At 44.3% G+C, this 17205-nt stretch overlaps 1 protein-coding gene across 1 annotated transcript in view; it reads left to right on the top strand.

Annotated features, from left to right (window-relative positions):
• Position 1: 1 nt before the first annotated feature.
• ADGRA3 (adhesion G protein-coupled receptor A3) overlaps positions 2-17205 on the top strand; it is a gene marked incomplete at its 5' end in the record, with an annotated part of 118762 nt that continues 101558 nt past the window's right edge. The window contains one exon of the mRNA XM_025205586.1: positions 2-72. Within this exon, the coding sequence (XP_025061371.1) occupies positions 2-72 (71 nt within the window). The remainder of the gene's footprint in view (positions 73-17205) is intronic.

Below are 17205 nucleotides of genomic sequence, written 5' to 3'. Positions count from 1 at the left end.
GGTGGTGTGCAGCAGCCTGGAGCTGGCGCGGGCCCCGCCGCCCGCCGCGCTGCCCAACAGGACCGTCACGCTGTGAGTACCGGGAGGGAACCGGAGCCGGGCCCGGCGCTGCCCCCGCGCCTTCCTGGGCCGCAGCCGCCGCCTGCCCGGGCCGCGCAGACGGGAAAACAAAACGAGGCGGCGTCGCTCGCTCGCGGGCAGAGCCCCTGGGCAGGAGGCGGGTTCCAGGGGGATTTGCTCGTGGAGCAGGAGGTGCTGGGCAGCTTCCCGCGTGCCCCCCTTGCCTTTTGTTTGAAGCCTTCTCCAAAGCCAAGTGGTCCACGCGCAGGGGCCCGTCACCGCGGGGTGCTGCCCTGTACCCCGACGACTCCCTGAGTTGCGGCGAGCACGTGCCAGAGCACATGCAGGGGACAGCGCGGTTTGTTCCCCGTTCTTGTCGCCGTCGCCGTCCGTCCGCTGCTGCGGATCCTGTCGCCGTCTTCTTCGCTGCCTCCCCGTCCACTGGCGTCGTTGTCCTTTTCGCTCTCCCTGCCTGCTTCCCCTCCCGGGGCAGTCTTTGAACAGCCTGTGTCCAGTGAAAGCTGGTTTGCCGCTGCAGCTGTCCATACATGGTTTGGCAATGCTGATTTGGCAGCGCTGCTCCCTCGGTTGTGGCGGGGGCATGCCAGACCAAGTGGGGCTGATGTCACGCAGTTGTCTTTTCATGCCAGCTCCCTTCCCCCCAAAAGTCAAATGCAACTATTCCAGTTGTTTAGACTTATGGCAGATATGCTCAAGGAGCTGGCATCATTTTTGTTCCAAAAAAAAAAAAATGTCTGAGCTTGATTTCAGGACAGGTTCAACCCCAAGTTAGCAAGGCAGCTGGTTTAGTTGAGAGAAAGTGGTGCAACGGCCTAGCATGCTATTGGCTAGAATTCCCCTATAAAGGTACTTCATTATCTTTATTAACTCAGGGCAGCATATAGTTTTTGTAAGCTCCAGCAAGATAGGGTTCTTTTGGGGCAGAGGGAGCCAGGAGCTATTAAAAAAAAAAAAAAAAGTGTTCTTTTATTGTTGAATAGTCCTTTTTTGTCTAATAGTATTGACAAGACCTAAGAAATGCTTTATACGTTGTCTGTTCAAAGTTGGGTTGAATAGAGTGGAAGGATCACTTCATGTGATTTTTAAGTGATACTTCTGTTAATACAGGCCAGTGTACTCTTGGCAGTATACAGCCAATGATAGCAGGGATAGGGATTACTTAGAGAAGCAAGATGACTTCAAGTCAGCAGAGCTGGATCTGCTGTATCCCAGGGCATCGGATAAATTGGTTGAGGTAAATTCAGAGCCATTAGAATTTAGAAAAATTCTCTTAGAAAACTTGAGGGGGTTGGGTGAGGTCATGGATGATTGGAAAAGAGCAAATGTAGTGCCCATCTTTCAAGAAAGGGAAGGAGGATCTGGGAAATTGCAGATCAGTCAATCTGATCTCAATATGTGGAATGGATCATGGAGCAGGTCCTCAAGGAATCTACTGAGAAGCTCCTAGAGAAGAACAAGATAATCAGGGGCAGTTAGACTGGATTCCCTAAGAGCAAGTCATACCTGACCAGCCTTATTTCCTACTATCACAAGGTGAACGGGCCCTGCGGGCAGAACAGTGGATGTGATATCCTTGACTTTAGCTAGGGTTTTGACATGGTCTCCCACAGTATCTTCATTGACAAGCTTCATTGGCATCAAACTCTTGTGTGCTGGATGGATAGTGCAAGTTTGGTCTACAGGTTGTATCAGGCCTGCAGACTGACCCTTCATATTGGATCCAGTGTGTGCACCACAAGTGGTGTGTGGGTCTACCCCAAGGCCCACAGGCAGCACCATGGACTGGATGATAGGGCTCTGCAGTCCTGATCTGGCCCATCACCTGTGTCTTGCACCCCTGAACTAAGGAAATACAGACTGCTTAGCTTACACTAAGTATTGGAAGGTGGATACAAGACTGGTTGGATCATCATCAATGGTACAATGTCTGGTTGGTTGGAGGTATCAAGAGCAGTTCCCCAGGAGTTTGTCCTGAGACTGCTCTTATTAATGATTTGGATGAAAGGACTGAGGGTAGGCTTGACACTATGTTGAGTGGAGTTGCAGAGAAAAAATGGTCCTCAGTCAGTCAGATGGGATTCAGCAAGGAAAAGGGCAAAGTCCTGCACTTGGGATAGAATAATTGCATGCACAAATACCGACTGGGGAATGTCTGGTTTGGCAGTAGCACTGAAGAGAAGGACCTGGGAGTTGCAGCCTGAATCTGAGCCAACAGTATGCACTTCTTGCAAAAAAGCCAGAACAATATTGGGCTGTGTTAACAGAAGCGTTGCTTGCAGATCAAGGGAAGTGATTCTTTTGCTCTGTTTGGTACTGCTGAGGCCTCACCTGGAGTATTGTGCTCAGTTTTGGGTTATATTCTTCAAGAAGGATGTAGACAGATTGGAAAGAGTCCAGAGGAGGGCAGCAAAAATGATTTGGTGACAGGAAAGCATGACTTGTGAGGAAAAGCTGAAAGAGCTGGGGTTATTTAGTATGGGGAAGAGGACACTGAGGGGGAATTTGGTAACAGTCTTCAAATACCTCAAGGGCAATTGTAGAGAAGATGGAAGTAGGTTTCTCTATAGCCATAGGAGACAGGACTAGGAGCAATGGCCTCAAGATGCAGAAAAGGAAATTTAGGTTAGAGATTAGGAGGAACTGAGTGTGAGGATGGTCAGGCATTGGAACAGGATACCTAGAGAAGTTGTGGAATCTCTTCTGTCCTTAAAAAGTTAAATTTTCTCCAGGCATAGGCAGAGTCTGCTGTTGCGTGTGCCTGAAGAAGGATGTTTGTGTCCAAAAGCTTGCAAAGAACAATTTTTCCACCTATTTAGTTGATCTAATAAAAGATATCACATTTTCCCAAAGAACCTTGTCTGCCTGTGTCTTTAGACGAAGGGCGGGCAATTATTTCGGGTGGAGGGCCACTTATTGAGTTTTGGCAAGCCATCGAGGGCCGCATGACAGGCAGCCAGGGTCAGATAAATATTAATTTTCTAATTTTGCGGGGGGGCCCCGCAGGCCAGATAGAATGGCCTGGCAGGCCGCATCCAGCCCACAGATCGCATTTTGACCACCTCTGCCTTAGACCAACACAGCTACAACCAACACCCCCAAGAGTAGGTTAGACACTTGGCATGGATGATTTAGTCAAGGACATCCTGCCTTGAGCAGGGGGCTGGATTAGATGGCCTTGTGAGGTCACTTTCATTCCTACTTTCCTATGATCTTATTGGAGTGGTGGTGCTTAGTGGAGGTTATTTGGTGGATGAAATTAACTTTTCAGTCTGACTGGTAGTACCTTCCACCAAGGTACATCAGAATCCTCGTTCAGTAAAGAGATGCTCAGATTGTTTTATAAAGAGAAACTGAAATTGTACATGGAAAAAAGGGAGACATAACCATCTATCTAGGCTCTCTTATCAGTACTTATAACAACACAATCTTGTTTTTGTTTTTCTTTTTTTTACAAGAAACAAAGGAGTTTGCTCATGTTTATCAGTAGATAAAATGATTTTTTATTTAGATAATTATGGCTCACCCAATTTAAACCACTACTTTCAAACAAGAAGAGCTGTAAAATTCTGACCAAACCCCACCCCCCCAAAAGTTTTACTGTTGTTTGCTTGTTTAACCTTTAGCATAGTGCTGTGAGATCCTTTTAAGGGTGCTGCTCAATATTAGCACTGTTCCGTGTGCAAACAAACCCATATATGATTCACAAGATAAAGCCAGAGATTTCAAATAGGAATCCATAGTATCAAAAATACTCTGACCTGTTCTGGTCTTTCTGAGTTCTTTGCAACAGAAGAATTGTTATATTATTTTCCTTAGTGAAAAAATGAGTAAAAGGTAAGAGCTGGTATTTTGTAAGGGTACCTTGGATCTCTAAAAAGGTTGAGAATCACTGCTCTTGTACGTGAAGGATAGGCAGTTGGGATGTAGTTCTTACCTCCCCACCCCCTTTCTGTTAGGAATTAAGTAGTAATTACAGAAGTAGTAATGGTGCCTATTTGCTGGAGTAAAATCCCTGAATCTGTTTGATGCCTCAGCCTGTTATGCAATTTGTGAGAAGCTTAAGTGCCTCAGTATGGGATCCAGCACAGCCAACATGCTGAGCAGAGAGATCCCTACATCTAATCAGAACGGAAACTGTAAGGAAAGGGTTGAATCTGAAATCTAGCCCCTCTTGGGCTTGCATGCCTCTATCCACTAGTTGTTCATATCCTTTTCTGAGGGGAGCTGTTTACAGCTGCTTTTCAAAAGAACACAGCAGTGCTTATTTTCTTTCTCCAATGCATCCTCTTGTGGTGGACCTGCCCAGTGTTATAAAATAGAGTAGTAGAGCTGGGTAGACCAATGGGAAAATCCATGTTCAGGTTCCTCCTCTGCCTGAGGGGATTTAAGCCTGTATCTCTCACTTCTCAAGGGAGCGCCCTAATCGCCAAGATCTTCTGGATGGGAACATCCGGAGTTCCTCCTATGGAAGTTGTACTACCATGCAGCAAAGAAATCAAGATTCACTGAGTATTGACAGTTATAGTATTTATTTAGCAGCAGGATGAAACTGACAGCAGCTTGGTTAGTTTCATTGCTACTATTCAGAATGTTAGGGCACAAGCAAAATGTTTTAGGAATGAGGTCTGTTGCTTTGATTCCAGTGAAGCCAAGAATGTGGAGTTCTACAGGGTAAGTGCAAAAGGAAGAATGGAAGTTTGGTATGAGTTTGGTATGAGACTGTCCCTTTTTCAGCAATCTGGAAATTCTGGGATGGGAGGGAGAGCTGATAAAGATCCATTTCCTTTGGGTCAGGGGTAGGCAACCTTTCCTGGTTGGAGGTGGGTGGGTAGGCCCTGCCTGCAGCTAGTGCTTGTCCCTGTGACAGCTTGGGGAGAGAAGCAAAATGTCTGCAGCTGGTGTTTCTTGCTGCTCCAGGCCTCATTAGTGGACTTGCCTTCCTTCCAGATTTCTTGTTGACCTGTGGATAGGTTTGGGATAAATAGTGAAGGCTGTTTACTACTTACACAGTTAACTTATAACAATTTAAGTAGTTTGGAATATTCTGTTAGGGAGTAGATTTGAAAGATTTAGAGCATTTCAGAGTCATAACCTGCTAGTTCTTTGAGAGATGGGCAGTGGAATTTTTATTACGTTCACCAATAGTGAATACAAAGAATCGTTTAGTTAGTTAATAAAGGTTCTGGAAGCTTCTGAAGTGGCTTGCTAAGCATTTCAGGTGCTGGAAAGTATGTCATAACATGCACCCCTGCAACATTAGTTTAATGAGTTAATCATTACTTAGAATTTGAACATATTTTACCTAAAGTGGCATGTTTAAACTACGTGTTGGTATGTTAGCTTTATTTCTTGGCTGGATGGGAAAAAATAATGTAATGCTGTGATTAGTAATTACAGTCAAAATGGTTTTGGATTCTCTTGCTCCTAGATTCCAGTGAGATACTCCAAGTCAAAAAAGTTATGAGAAAAATAAGAAAAAGTTGAATAAAAAAAGAAAATCTTATTATTCTTCAGTCTTCTACATAATGAGAAAGTGGCTTGCAAAACAGAAAACAACAGGGATTGTCACTGTTTCTCTCTTTATTATGTGTAATGGTAAAAGCTTGACAATGGAGTTATTAATATATCAGTAGTAATTCAGGCCTTGCCAGCCCTGCTTTCCCTGGAAGACCTAATAAAAATCAGATGACCTTGTAACATTATGACATTGAATACACAATGTCTTGTCAACACTGATTGAGAGAAGTAATATTTAAGCACAAAGATTTGCCAAACTGGATCAAACTAGTAGATTTGCCAACTTTTTCTTGTATAATATTTGTGCTTGACAATAGCACCCAGCAGTTTCAGAGGAAGCCCTGTTCTTGACAGTTATGGACTAACCAGTTCACAGGGAAAGTTTCTTCTTGATACCAGTCAGGTAGAATGGGAATAAATACCAATGTCTTTTCAGATCACTTGGTTTATCTATTTGATTTTTAGAAAACATATTTTTGTAACTGTTCTTATTACTGTAACTATCAGGTTCTCCTTTGAAGCATGCCAGGCTTTTGGCTTTAGGGAAGTACTGCATTAAAGCATGCCACAGTATAGGCTATTAGCATGGTGCTTAAAAACTACAGCGTTGTGTACCTTTTAAATGTGCTGTGTTTCAATTTTATTGAATAGTCCTTTGCTCTTATTACAAGAGAGAATAATATGCCATTCATTATTTTATAGACTTGTCTTATGAACATAGGACTGAAAGAGACTTAATAGTCATCAAGTCTTCTTTCATGCTGTCACAGGTAATCATGTTATAAATAATTAAACAGATGTTACTAAAGGTAAAGTTTATAACTTCAGACTGTGTCCTCCAAACTGATGCACTGGCATAGATAAACTAGGGCTGGCTTTGTTGATTGTAATAGGGTTAAATCCAGGAAAAGACCTAAATGCCTATGTTGTAGATGCTATAGTGCCTAACTTCTAGGTACTTAGCCTCTAGGAGCAGAATTCAAAACCTTGGGTTTCTTATCCAGTGCAGTTAGATGCCTTGAATGGTAATCCAAAAAATGTAGTAAGCTGCTTACAATTAATTTAATTCTGTACCTGGAATCCAGAAAAGACACTCAGCCACATGATTTGAATTGATTTGCTTATAAAACAAAATCTGGTTTCTCTGTTAAGAAGGAAAGTGGAAAATTGAAAAGACAGCTTGAGAATTAGAAAGAAGTCCAAAACAAGATTTATCTTTGAAATTTGTTGCTTGATTGTAAGTTGGGTTAGTTAAACTTTTGAATTAACATTTACAAAGGTGTTAGATAATTAGTTACCAATTAGTTTGAATTAAATCAGATTACAATAAAGCCACACATACTAGTCTTACAGAAAGAAATACAGCTTTTGTTAACAAAGACAGAACTTTTTCATTTATATTTTTTCATAATTACAGTCAAATGGACAACAGCTCTAGTTCTGCATGTACCTCTGCATGATTTACCTCATTTTTTAATGAAAGATAATCAGTACTGTTTTAGGCCATATTGAAAATAGGCTTTAAATAAAGTGTGCCATTTTAAAGCCCCATGGGTGTGGTAGCAAAGTGTGCTTACAGATTTTTTCTTCATCAGCAGTAAAGTAAATTCACAGCTGTTTTAAGGCGCTGGGCTATGAGGTCCTAATATAAACACTGCAGTTTGAGTAACCTGACTAAACTTACTCCCTGGAACATGTCAGTTGTTCAAAAGAATGGTAAGAATATTATGCTCTGCTAAAGTACTACACTTCCAAGGTGCTGTTTTGTGGGTGGGAAGCAAAGGCTGCACTTTCCATTTCACTATGCCATCCCAAAGCCTCTTATTTTCTTTGTTTGTAAACTATAGCTGGGATGTATGCTGCCAAAACTGTTAGTTTAACCAAGTTACATAAGTTAATTAAATGGCTATTTTCAGTTCTTGTTATTGTGAAACCTAGCACCTTCCTTGTTGGTGCTATGCTAAGATTTGTACTTAAAGCAGAGTTCCTCTGTGTGTAAAATATATCGATTGCAATCTCAATGTAAAGTAAACTTAATTATAATTTTATAAGTATGTACAAAAGAATGTTAAAATTGCAATATTAATACATAAAAGTTATGACCAAAGATAAAAAGCCTGCTTGTTAAATTTCTTGGTGTTAACTTTTGTTTAATTAGACCTTCAAAGAAACTGAGAATTCGGATGTTTTAGAAGCTGCCACAACAAAATAGATTCTTAAATATCTTACCCTTTTGTTTGGCCTAGAAGAATCAGTGAAACAGTTCTTAGCCAAAAACAATTTTAGTGCTGAAACTTGCATGTGTTAGACCCCGACTTCATGCGATGCTTAACGACTAGGGAGACAACGGTTCGATGCATCACGCATCACCTGCACACATTGCTCATCAACAGCTTTATTCAAAATGGAGACAGCTTCGGGCCAACTCCAACAAACCGAGGAGCTGCTTTGGGATAGCTGTATCCATACATTAGATGGGTGGCACTGCCCGCTCCGGAGGCAAAGGATCTTCGCATACTCGGACCCAAGCCTGCACTTGCTCAGTTATATTCCGGGGGTGTTGTTCTTGAAGTGGATGCATTCAGCTAGTGCCCTGATCCACTGTATAGACCCCAAAAAGTGCTCGGGCAGTAGTTGTCTTTCAAGCCTGCCACCCTCCATCTCCCAAAATGGCGGGTCTGACACCCTTTACCAGCCCAAGTAGAACTTCAGGTAAACCATGGCCTGGGAGCATAGCAAGGCTCCTTTCAGCTTTTACCGGCCACTGGGTCCATTCGTTCCACTGGGTCCATTCGTTCCATTCCAAAGGAATGAGGCCCAACTGGGCTCGCAATGCTTCTCGTTCCATGGGGGTAGGGATAGTGATTTTAACTTGCTGCACCTAAGTTGTTCCTTCAGGCAGATCTAAACCGGTCTGACAAATCAGCCCAGGGGAAACAGCCTGGGGGACACCGCCGGGGGGATTTAGGGTTACAATTTGCTCAACAGCGTGCACTTCTGTTGAGTGATTGGGGGGAAGAGGTGTGGAGGTTGAGGGTGGACTAAAAAGGTGGGCGGATGGTGTTACCATGGACAACATTTTGCCGCTCAGAACAGCGACACTGGGGATCAGCTGCATTCCCCAGAGTCTCGCGTTCCACTTGCATTTTGTCAATAAGAGACTTGAGACGCTCAATTTCTTGCTTGGTGCTTTGCAAATCTTCTGAGTTTCTTTCTTTTATCCCAACAGCAAGCACTGAAGTGCGATTGAACTGTTGCTGTTGGGATATAACTTCTTTAAGTTGACAAATGAGATCATCCTTTTCCTGATACAGTTTTTCCTTTTATTGACACACAAACCATAAGACTTGAACATCCCAGGACAATGCCTGGAGGGCAGCTGCTTTACGGAAGGTCTGCTTCCATGATTTTTCACTTAAAATTCCTTCGGCTCACCCTTGGACTGTAATCCAAGTGAGGCTAGACAGACTCTCCTAGGGCCCCAGCAATGGACCCCCATTCCATTTAACCCAACTCAGTAACATCCCTGAGGTCCCCTGGACCTCCCACACACAGAGGAAAAGCCTCTGAACCCACTACCATGCTACTGGGGAAAGCTATAAGATGGGGTACAATAGCTGTGCTGGCTCAAGAGATTCTAGTATGCCGCTAGGCCTTACCCTGGTAGGATGGGATGATCATTTCCCCTCCGAATGTGTGTTGATCCTGCCAACTACGCCAAGATGTTAGACCCCGACTCCATGTGACACCCAACGACTAGGGAGACAATGGATTGATGCCACCACGCATCACCTGCTCACATTGATCGTCAACAGCCTTATTCAAAGTGAGACAGCTTCAGGCCAGCTCCAACAAACCGGGGAGCTGCCACGAACATTAGTTCTTTCCATATTTATACACCTTGGTTTATGCTCATTAACCTTTGTTCCACCCTTAGTCCATCCCATTTTAAGGTCCGCCTCTGTTTACTGTTTGTTTAATTAGCATGGAATTACCTATGCATTTCACTTATTTGTATGACTTTTTGCTATGAGCGCATGCTTAAAATCCTGACCCCTGCTTCTTTCAGTCATTTGCGGTCTCTTACTGATTTCTTCACCATCTCCAAGGTCTTGCTTCTGCCTTATCTCCTAACGATAGCTGGTAGTCTGCATTCTGTTCTTTTTGCACAGTGAGCTATATATCTTACAACACTACTATACTGTTAGGAAAACGCTTGCTTAAGCGTCTTGCAGTGTTACTTTTAACATACCATTCTGCCTTGTGGTTAGCAGCTTTGCTAGGCCACAGGTAATAGTCTTTTATTCAGCTGCAAATCCAATACTCCCCGTGATCCAAATACTGTCACCCTAACAGCATGCACAAAACTCTAATCTGAATTTGTGCGGAAAATTATACGAAGAGAGGTCTGTTTAAAATCCCTTTGAGATACTGATCTTAAATATCATTTAATTTTGTCTGACTCCTAAATATAATCACGCTAACTTTACCTGTATCCATTAAACAGCTGACAGGCACCTATCTAATCTAAACAACCTGATTTTGAATAGTTCTCCTAAGTCCTTATCAGTTTTTTTTCTTATTTTCCACAGCAAAATGTCACTTTTTATCATAAGATGAATCATTTTTCTTCTTCTTGCAGGAAAAGGACTCTTGAGCTTTAAAAATGGAGTAAATGTTATCATTCCATGTTGTAACTTACTTGTGATTTTTAATATTCTTTTTCTCTCCTTGAGGCATCATCTGATTGCTTGCTGAACTCCTTTTATTTCAATAACCTTGTTTAGTTGGCTCTTCCAAACATTTGTTGGAAGAAAAGGGGTTCTTAACTAGAGAGAAATTGGAAATATAGGCTGGAAATGTATCTATTTATGTAATTCTGCACAACTTTAGAAACAGACTACATGGATTTCCATTATGAAATACACATATCTTAAACACACACCTTTTGAATATTAACAGGATCTACAAATTACCCAATTTTTTGTTAAAGATAGGTTACTAAAGAATTGTTGGAGATGAGGTGTAGGGCAACCTGGTCTGCCTCCACCTCATGGGACGCAGGGTCACACTAATTATATGTGGCAGGTTGAGAGAGGGGGTGACAGGGATTCTGGGTGAACTATGTGGGGCCCTGTTTGTTGATGTTTCCGAGACATTTAAGGCTGGTGAACAAACAGGGATAACTGGAAATGGGAAAGGAAAGTGTAGCTCAGCTGTGGGACTGAGAAGTTGTTGAAATGTATTCAATGTAGTGGCTCACCATGTCTTGAAAAAGAGTTGGTGGTTGGGAGGGACTGTATTCTATGGGCATTATAACATATCTTATTTGGATGAGTTGCATTAAGTAGTTGGAAAAATTGTTCAGTTCAGATGAGCTGCATTAACTTATCCTTGTAGTAAGTTCTCATCAGCATGCTGCCTCTTGAAGGCTCGGATCAAGTGTAGTAGTCACTATCCCCTTTGAGAACCTGCGCCAAGCCTTCACCGACACCTGGGCTCACAAGCTCGAGAAGTATGCCCACTGGCCAGCACCCTGAGGGGCCATGGCTACAACGTGACAGTTGATGTGCTCATCGTGGGAATGCTTGGAGCCTAGGTCCCAGCAACGAGAGTGTCCTGCGTGCCTGCCACATCTCCCACCGCTAGGCCAAGCTGATGTACTGCCTCATGGTGTCTGACACCATCCATTGGTCCCATGACATCTACTTTGAGCACTTCACGGGCCATCGCCAATATACTGATCCCACCAGATGGACCACCACGGACCGGACCCAGAGGGGACCACCTGAATCCCCCTCTGTACCTGATGGACTCCGAGAGGAATCTTCAACAATGGACCACTCCACTCCACCTGAAGAGGACCCCCGCGATAAGACTCTATGGGCTGAAGAACTTTTTCAGTCTACCCCCCTTCACCATTAGAGAGCATTGTATGGGTTTGTGTGCATCTAACTACTTTCTCTCTCAGCGTGACAACACTACCCCTACCTCCCCCCCCCTTCTTAGTTGGTTAACATTGTATTTTCTGTAACCTAGTTGCATTCCTCTCTTCACCCCCATCCCTCTAATATTAGTCCCTCACTCGGGCACACTGTATTTCCCTTATGGCTTTGTCATCTTTTTGGTTCATGATTCCTAATGTTTGCTAATAAAATTCAATCTGTTCTTAACCTGGCAGGGGAAATACCATGTATCTGTGTCCATGAAGGCAGTTTTCCGAAAGCGCCCCTGGGGAGAACTGCTCTTTTGGTGTGGTTTAGTACGTGCCGAGGTGTAGTGGCTTTAAGCCCGCTTTATGGAAATGGGAGCCTCCTCCCTAGCTTGCTCTGAGGGCCTTATGGCTAAGGGCAAGCAAAACTCGGGGGCATCTGAACCCCAAGCCTCTGGGCTTGGGCCTGCAAGTAGGATGCCTGCCAAAGGATTTGGAAACATCTGAAGCCCCAGGTATGGGTGGAGGATGTTTGCTGGTAGTAGGGCCATTTATGGTTTTGGACTCTTGGATTTGGAATTAGTTTTGGCTAATTTGGCCTGGGATGCATTAAACCCCCCGCCAAAAAAACAATGGTGGCAGGTTCAGTATGTTTGCCTAATATAGTCATGCTTAATGTTGGCTGCATTTAATCAACTTCATAGCTGGTTTCCATTACTGAGGACATGCTGCTTTTGGCAGCAGTTTAATGATAGCCAGTGTATTTAATTAGGTTTCCTTGTATGCAAATGTAAGACAAGGGGCTTTTTCCTCATGCTGATGGGGAAAAAAACTCATTTGGTGTTTGGGTAAATAAGGTAGTATTGTATAATTGCTATATAATGTAATTAAAGCTTCATTTAGCAGTACTTGTTCATTACCTTCAAGTTGCATTTAGCATTACAGGGGAGATATGTTCCATTTTAGGACTGAGCTTATTTCTGTCTTTCTTTACGCTGCTTCTCTGCCCCTTCATTATTTCTCCTCTCTCTTGTGTTTTTTTCCTATAGTAATTCTCTATTTGCATTTCTTGTTCCTGTTACACTAATTAGCAATGAAATAGTTAATGCCAACTTTTTTTAAAAGTGTACATAGAATTCATCCCCATTGATTAATGATAGGCAGAGGAGTACACACATCTAATTTCATGATGTCTGCACTTTATTTACATTTGAAAGGTTATTTTTGGAATCATTAGTACTAGATTTTTTTTTAATGAAAGTTTAGGTTCTGCAGAATTTTAACATATTACATAGGATACAGAAATATTTCAAATAGGGCAGATCCTATGTAAGGGCGAGGATTTCTCTGCGTTGTACTACTGAGGCTTGTCTTTGTGGCAAGCAGCATATTCCTCACGTAAAGGGCCAACTGCAAAATAGATTTAGTTTAAGCAGTGCAGTCTTTTAAGACAAATGAGATCAAAGGAAAAAAGAAAAAATAGCTTTAATGCTGGACATACAGAATAGCAGATGAAATGGGTAGTTCCACTGTGGTACAGAGTACAAAATTAAGATCATATTATACTTGGATAGTTAAAAGATAAAAATAAATCTCATTTATAACCAGTGGCCTTTATGTGAGGAATGTGCTACTTGCCATTTCAGTGAAAATTCACTGAAAATTCAGTGAAAATTCTTCCTCACCAGTTGCAGCTCTGTGCTGGTGCAGGCTGTGCTTTTCTTTGTCCAAGTGCCTGAACTGAGAGCATAGAAAGAAAGAGAATTTGCTTTCTATGTCTTTTCTGCTGTGCCCAGGTAGTTTGGAAGAGTCAAATGCTATGATTTAGAAAGCAGAGGGGCAGGAGCTAGTTGAAAAGGACAGGGGGCAAAGTAATGAAATAAAATTATGTGCTGCAGAAATTGGTACTAAAGCTTCTGTTGTGGGGAGAGATTTTAGGATTGAGAATTGGGGTTGGGGAAAGATTGGGACTGATTTGAAAAACAAACTGATTTTATGAAGTCTTGGTGCAAGAAGAAAACTTGAAGTGGGTTAGGGATGCACGACTCACTTTATTGAGGGACATGTTCCCTTGGAAACATGTGAAAGTTTCCTTCCAAGTAGAGGGGTGCAGCTAGTGGTATTCACTCTGATCAGATGGAAGCCCTCAGCACGTTTCTGATGTAGTCACAGATTAATGAATTGTTGCATAGCAAAGCCATGGGACTTTCAGTTTTGCTTTTCAGACCCTTTTCATTTAGAAAATAATTGCACCAGCCACAGGGATTACCAGAGGGTAATATATATAGTGCACCCCTGGACTAGGTCAAGAATCTGACAAGAAACACAAGGGATGATTTTGAGATTAAGGGTATGGGCAGACCTGCATGATTTTGAGATTAAGGGTTCAACTCCAGCCCTGCATATTCTTCAAAGACCCATTTCTGGAATGGCTGGCTTTTTCTCCCGCCTGAAAAAGACATTTCTCTGGGCACAAGTGTAATGTCTGTCCATAGCGTAAAGGTAAATGTTTAGTGGAGTTGAGAACCAGTGGTGCTGGGGGGAGGAGACCGGTCAGTGGAGGGATAAGAGGGAAGATTGGAATTGTCTAGGCAAGGTTGAGGAAAAACAGGTTCTCATAACTTTGCCCAGTTGGTTGTCTCAGTATTTACACTTGAATTGATTATCATTAAAGTTCAATGAATATATTACTTGGTCTGGCAGTGGTGTGATCCAGCCCTTTTTAGCAGATGATGGATTTTGTATCTGGTGAAGCAGTTTATTTTTCCACAACTTCAGATGGAATTTATAACATGTACACAGATACATTCCTAGTATCACCTCACCAAGTTTCCTGAATTTTATTGTTCCTCTCTGTCAGCAGATATTTGTGAAAACTTCTGGAAGTACCTGATCTCTACCAAGTGGTTATTCATATAGGAGATTGTAACTTCCCTACTGTTGTAGATCTTAAGTGAAATGTCTGTGGTCCATGAGATGGATCTAAAGGTTACAGCCCTACTGGATCACCTACACATGAATGTGAGGCCTCATATACATAACAATGTTTGGATTCCAGGGCCCCCTGGTGACCATGCAACCCTTACGCTCCCCTTCTCACTCACCTGCCACGCCTTGATGCATTTGTTTGATCAAAAGGGAGGCTGCTTAAGGTCCTAAAATGAGCCTCAGTTCTTCTGGATACCAGCAGGTCCTTCCTGGACTCCCCATGTCTCAGTTTTGCCCCTTTTGAGCTAAGTGGGTCCTCCTAACCCATCTATCTCCCCCTGTGCCCTACTTCCCCAGGGCACCTGTAGCTTTAAGGGCTGTTTGTGGCCTCCAAGCATCCTCTACGTTCAGGCCCATGCCTCACAGGTGTTATGGCATCTCTCCCTTGTTAGGGTCTCAACTTTCTTGGCCTCTATTCCATTTCTGTAGCTGGGCCTTCTAGCCCAGGCCCACTGTGTTGGACCTAGCTTCTGGGCACTAGCTCTTATCTTAGTTACTTTACTCCTGGGCCTCTGGCCCTATCTCCACCATGCTTTGGGTGCTGAGGCTGCTGTGGGCCCTGCCCTACTCTGGGCATTGCTGGAACTTCCTTTCACTTATAATGGTCCCAAACTGCTGGTATGAACTTGAACTTAAAAACGAGCACGCTGGCTGTAACACAAACCAAACCTGTGCTGGCGCCAAACATCAACAGTAGCTTACTATCAGAACAGCCAAACCTCCCCTTGCCTGGGTTCGGTCACCCTGGTAGCAAGCCTTCAATGCCTTACTTGCATTCTTAGGGGATTCTAGGAGTCTGCAGAGGCCCTTTCTGTAGTCTGCAGCCAGGAGCTCTTCACTCTGCAGTTCGTTGAGGCAGACTTCCTGACCTGGCTCAGGCCCTAGGCTTATATGCTACCTGAGCCCTGCCCCTTCCGGTAAAGTGGTGCTCCAGTCCCACTGGGGTTTCTGATTTAGGGCCTAAAGGTTGGTTACTAGGCAACATGACTTACTGTTTGCTGCCCAAACTAGTCTCTGCCCTGTTGCCTGGCAGCTAGTTCTGCAATAGGCAGTCATAGCCTCTTGCCTCAAGCTGCCTATTCCCCTGCAGCCAACTCGCCTTAGACAGAATTCTTCTGACTATTCGCAGGTGTGGCCTTTTTCTCTCACTGGGCACTCCCTGCCTAGGCAACAATTTATTTTAGGGCTATGCAAAATTTCGGCAGCCGTTTTGTTTCAGAGGTGTTTTGGGCCGTTTCAATGCATGAAACATCAAATCCTAATCGAAACAGAAGCCTTTGGAAACGTCTCTGAAATGAAACGAGACATCCAAAACTTTTCGGAAATGTTTTGGAAAATTTCAGTTTTGGAACTGGGCTTACAGAGAAACAGCTGTATGCTGCTGCCCTGCCGCGTGATTCAGCTCCACAGGGAGCAGAGTTCCGCGCTGGGGTCTCCTCGCCACCGCTGCCTGTCCTGTGCACCCCTGCGTTGCTGGAGCAGTTCAGGACGGGCAGTGGTGGCAAGGAGATTCCTGGCATGGATCTCTGTTCCTTGTGGAGCTGAGTCATGTGGCAGGGACCAGCAGGCTTGCTTGCTGCTCTGCAGTGCTTCCCTGCCTCACAACCTGGCATGACAGGGATCAGAGATCCAGGTGGGTGTCTCTTTGCCTGCATGAGGGCAGTGACCCTTGACCCTCCCCTGGACGAACCATTCGCGGCCCTGTCCTGCTCCCCTCTGGGACCCTGCAGCCCCCAGCCTACTGCCTACTGCCTGGGCAGTAGGGCTTTTGCGAAGCTTGCAGCCCGTTCAAAACAGATTTGGCTGAAATGAAACAGGACTGTGATCTGAAACACCAAAATGAATTGCTGTCTTCTGAAATGGCTGAATCCAAATCAAAACACAGCTGTTTCGCACAACCCGAGTTTCTTTGATGCCTTTCCTCTGGTAGTTGGTCTGAGTTCAGCTGCAGTTTCTGTCCTTAAAGTAACAGGTATCCCCAAGCTCTCTGTTACAATATATTTATTTAGGGTGCACCGATTAAAGATTTTCTTTGCTGTACCAATAGCCCGTTATTCACTAGGCATGTTGGCTGATACCAGATTTACAGGAATGCAGCTGGGCTGCATGGAGAGCAGTGCCCTGCAAGTAAGTCTGTGGAGGGAAAAAGGTGTGTGGGGGAAAGGGCATGGGGAAGGGCAGATAGAGGTCCTCTGCAGTGAGGGAGGAAGTAGAGTAAGTGCTGGGACTGGAGGGCTCTACCCAGCCACGGTGGTGAATGGGACCCTGGGGCTGGGGAGGGGAGTGAGATGGAGTTGTGGGTGGCTCATCCAGGGGATCAGCATCCCAACACTTAAAAATGAGCTTCAGTTGAAGCACCACCACCAGTGTTTTTAAGCGCAGGGACGTTTCTAACCGGAGCTGAGTGGGATGAGGACAGATGTGAGCTGGCCACTGCGGGCTCGGGGCTCTCCATCCTGTTGTCTTTGCCCCGGGAGCTGCATGCTGGTTGTGTGTCCCTCCAACAGTGGGAGGTACAACTTGCTGCTACCACTGCTGCCGGATGGGCAGAGGATGTGTGACCAGTGCGCGACTCCCTGGGCAAGGGCAGCAGGGCGGAGAGCCCTGAGCCCGCAGTGGGCAGCCTGCGTCTGCCCTCGCCCCATACACAAATCCAGGAGGGGCACATGCCCACCATCCCTCCCCCA

The sequence above is a fragment of the Alligator sinensis genome, unplaced genomic scaffold (genome assembly GCF_000455745.1).
Source record: "Alligator sinensis unplaced genomic scaffold, ASM45574v1 scaffold745_1, whole genome shotgun sequence".
In the NCBI taxonomy this organism is placed as follows: Eukaryota; Metazoa; Chordata; order Crocodylia; family Alligatoridae; genus Alligator; species Alligator sinensis.
Note: the sequence above shows the minus strand (reverse complement) of the source record. Positions and strands in the feature narration are given on the sequence as shown.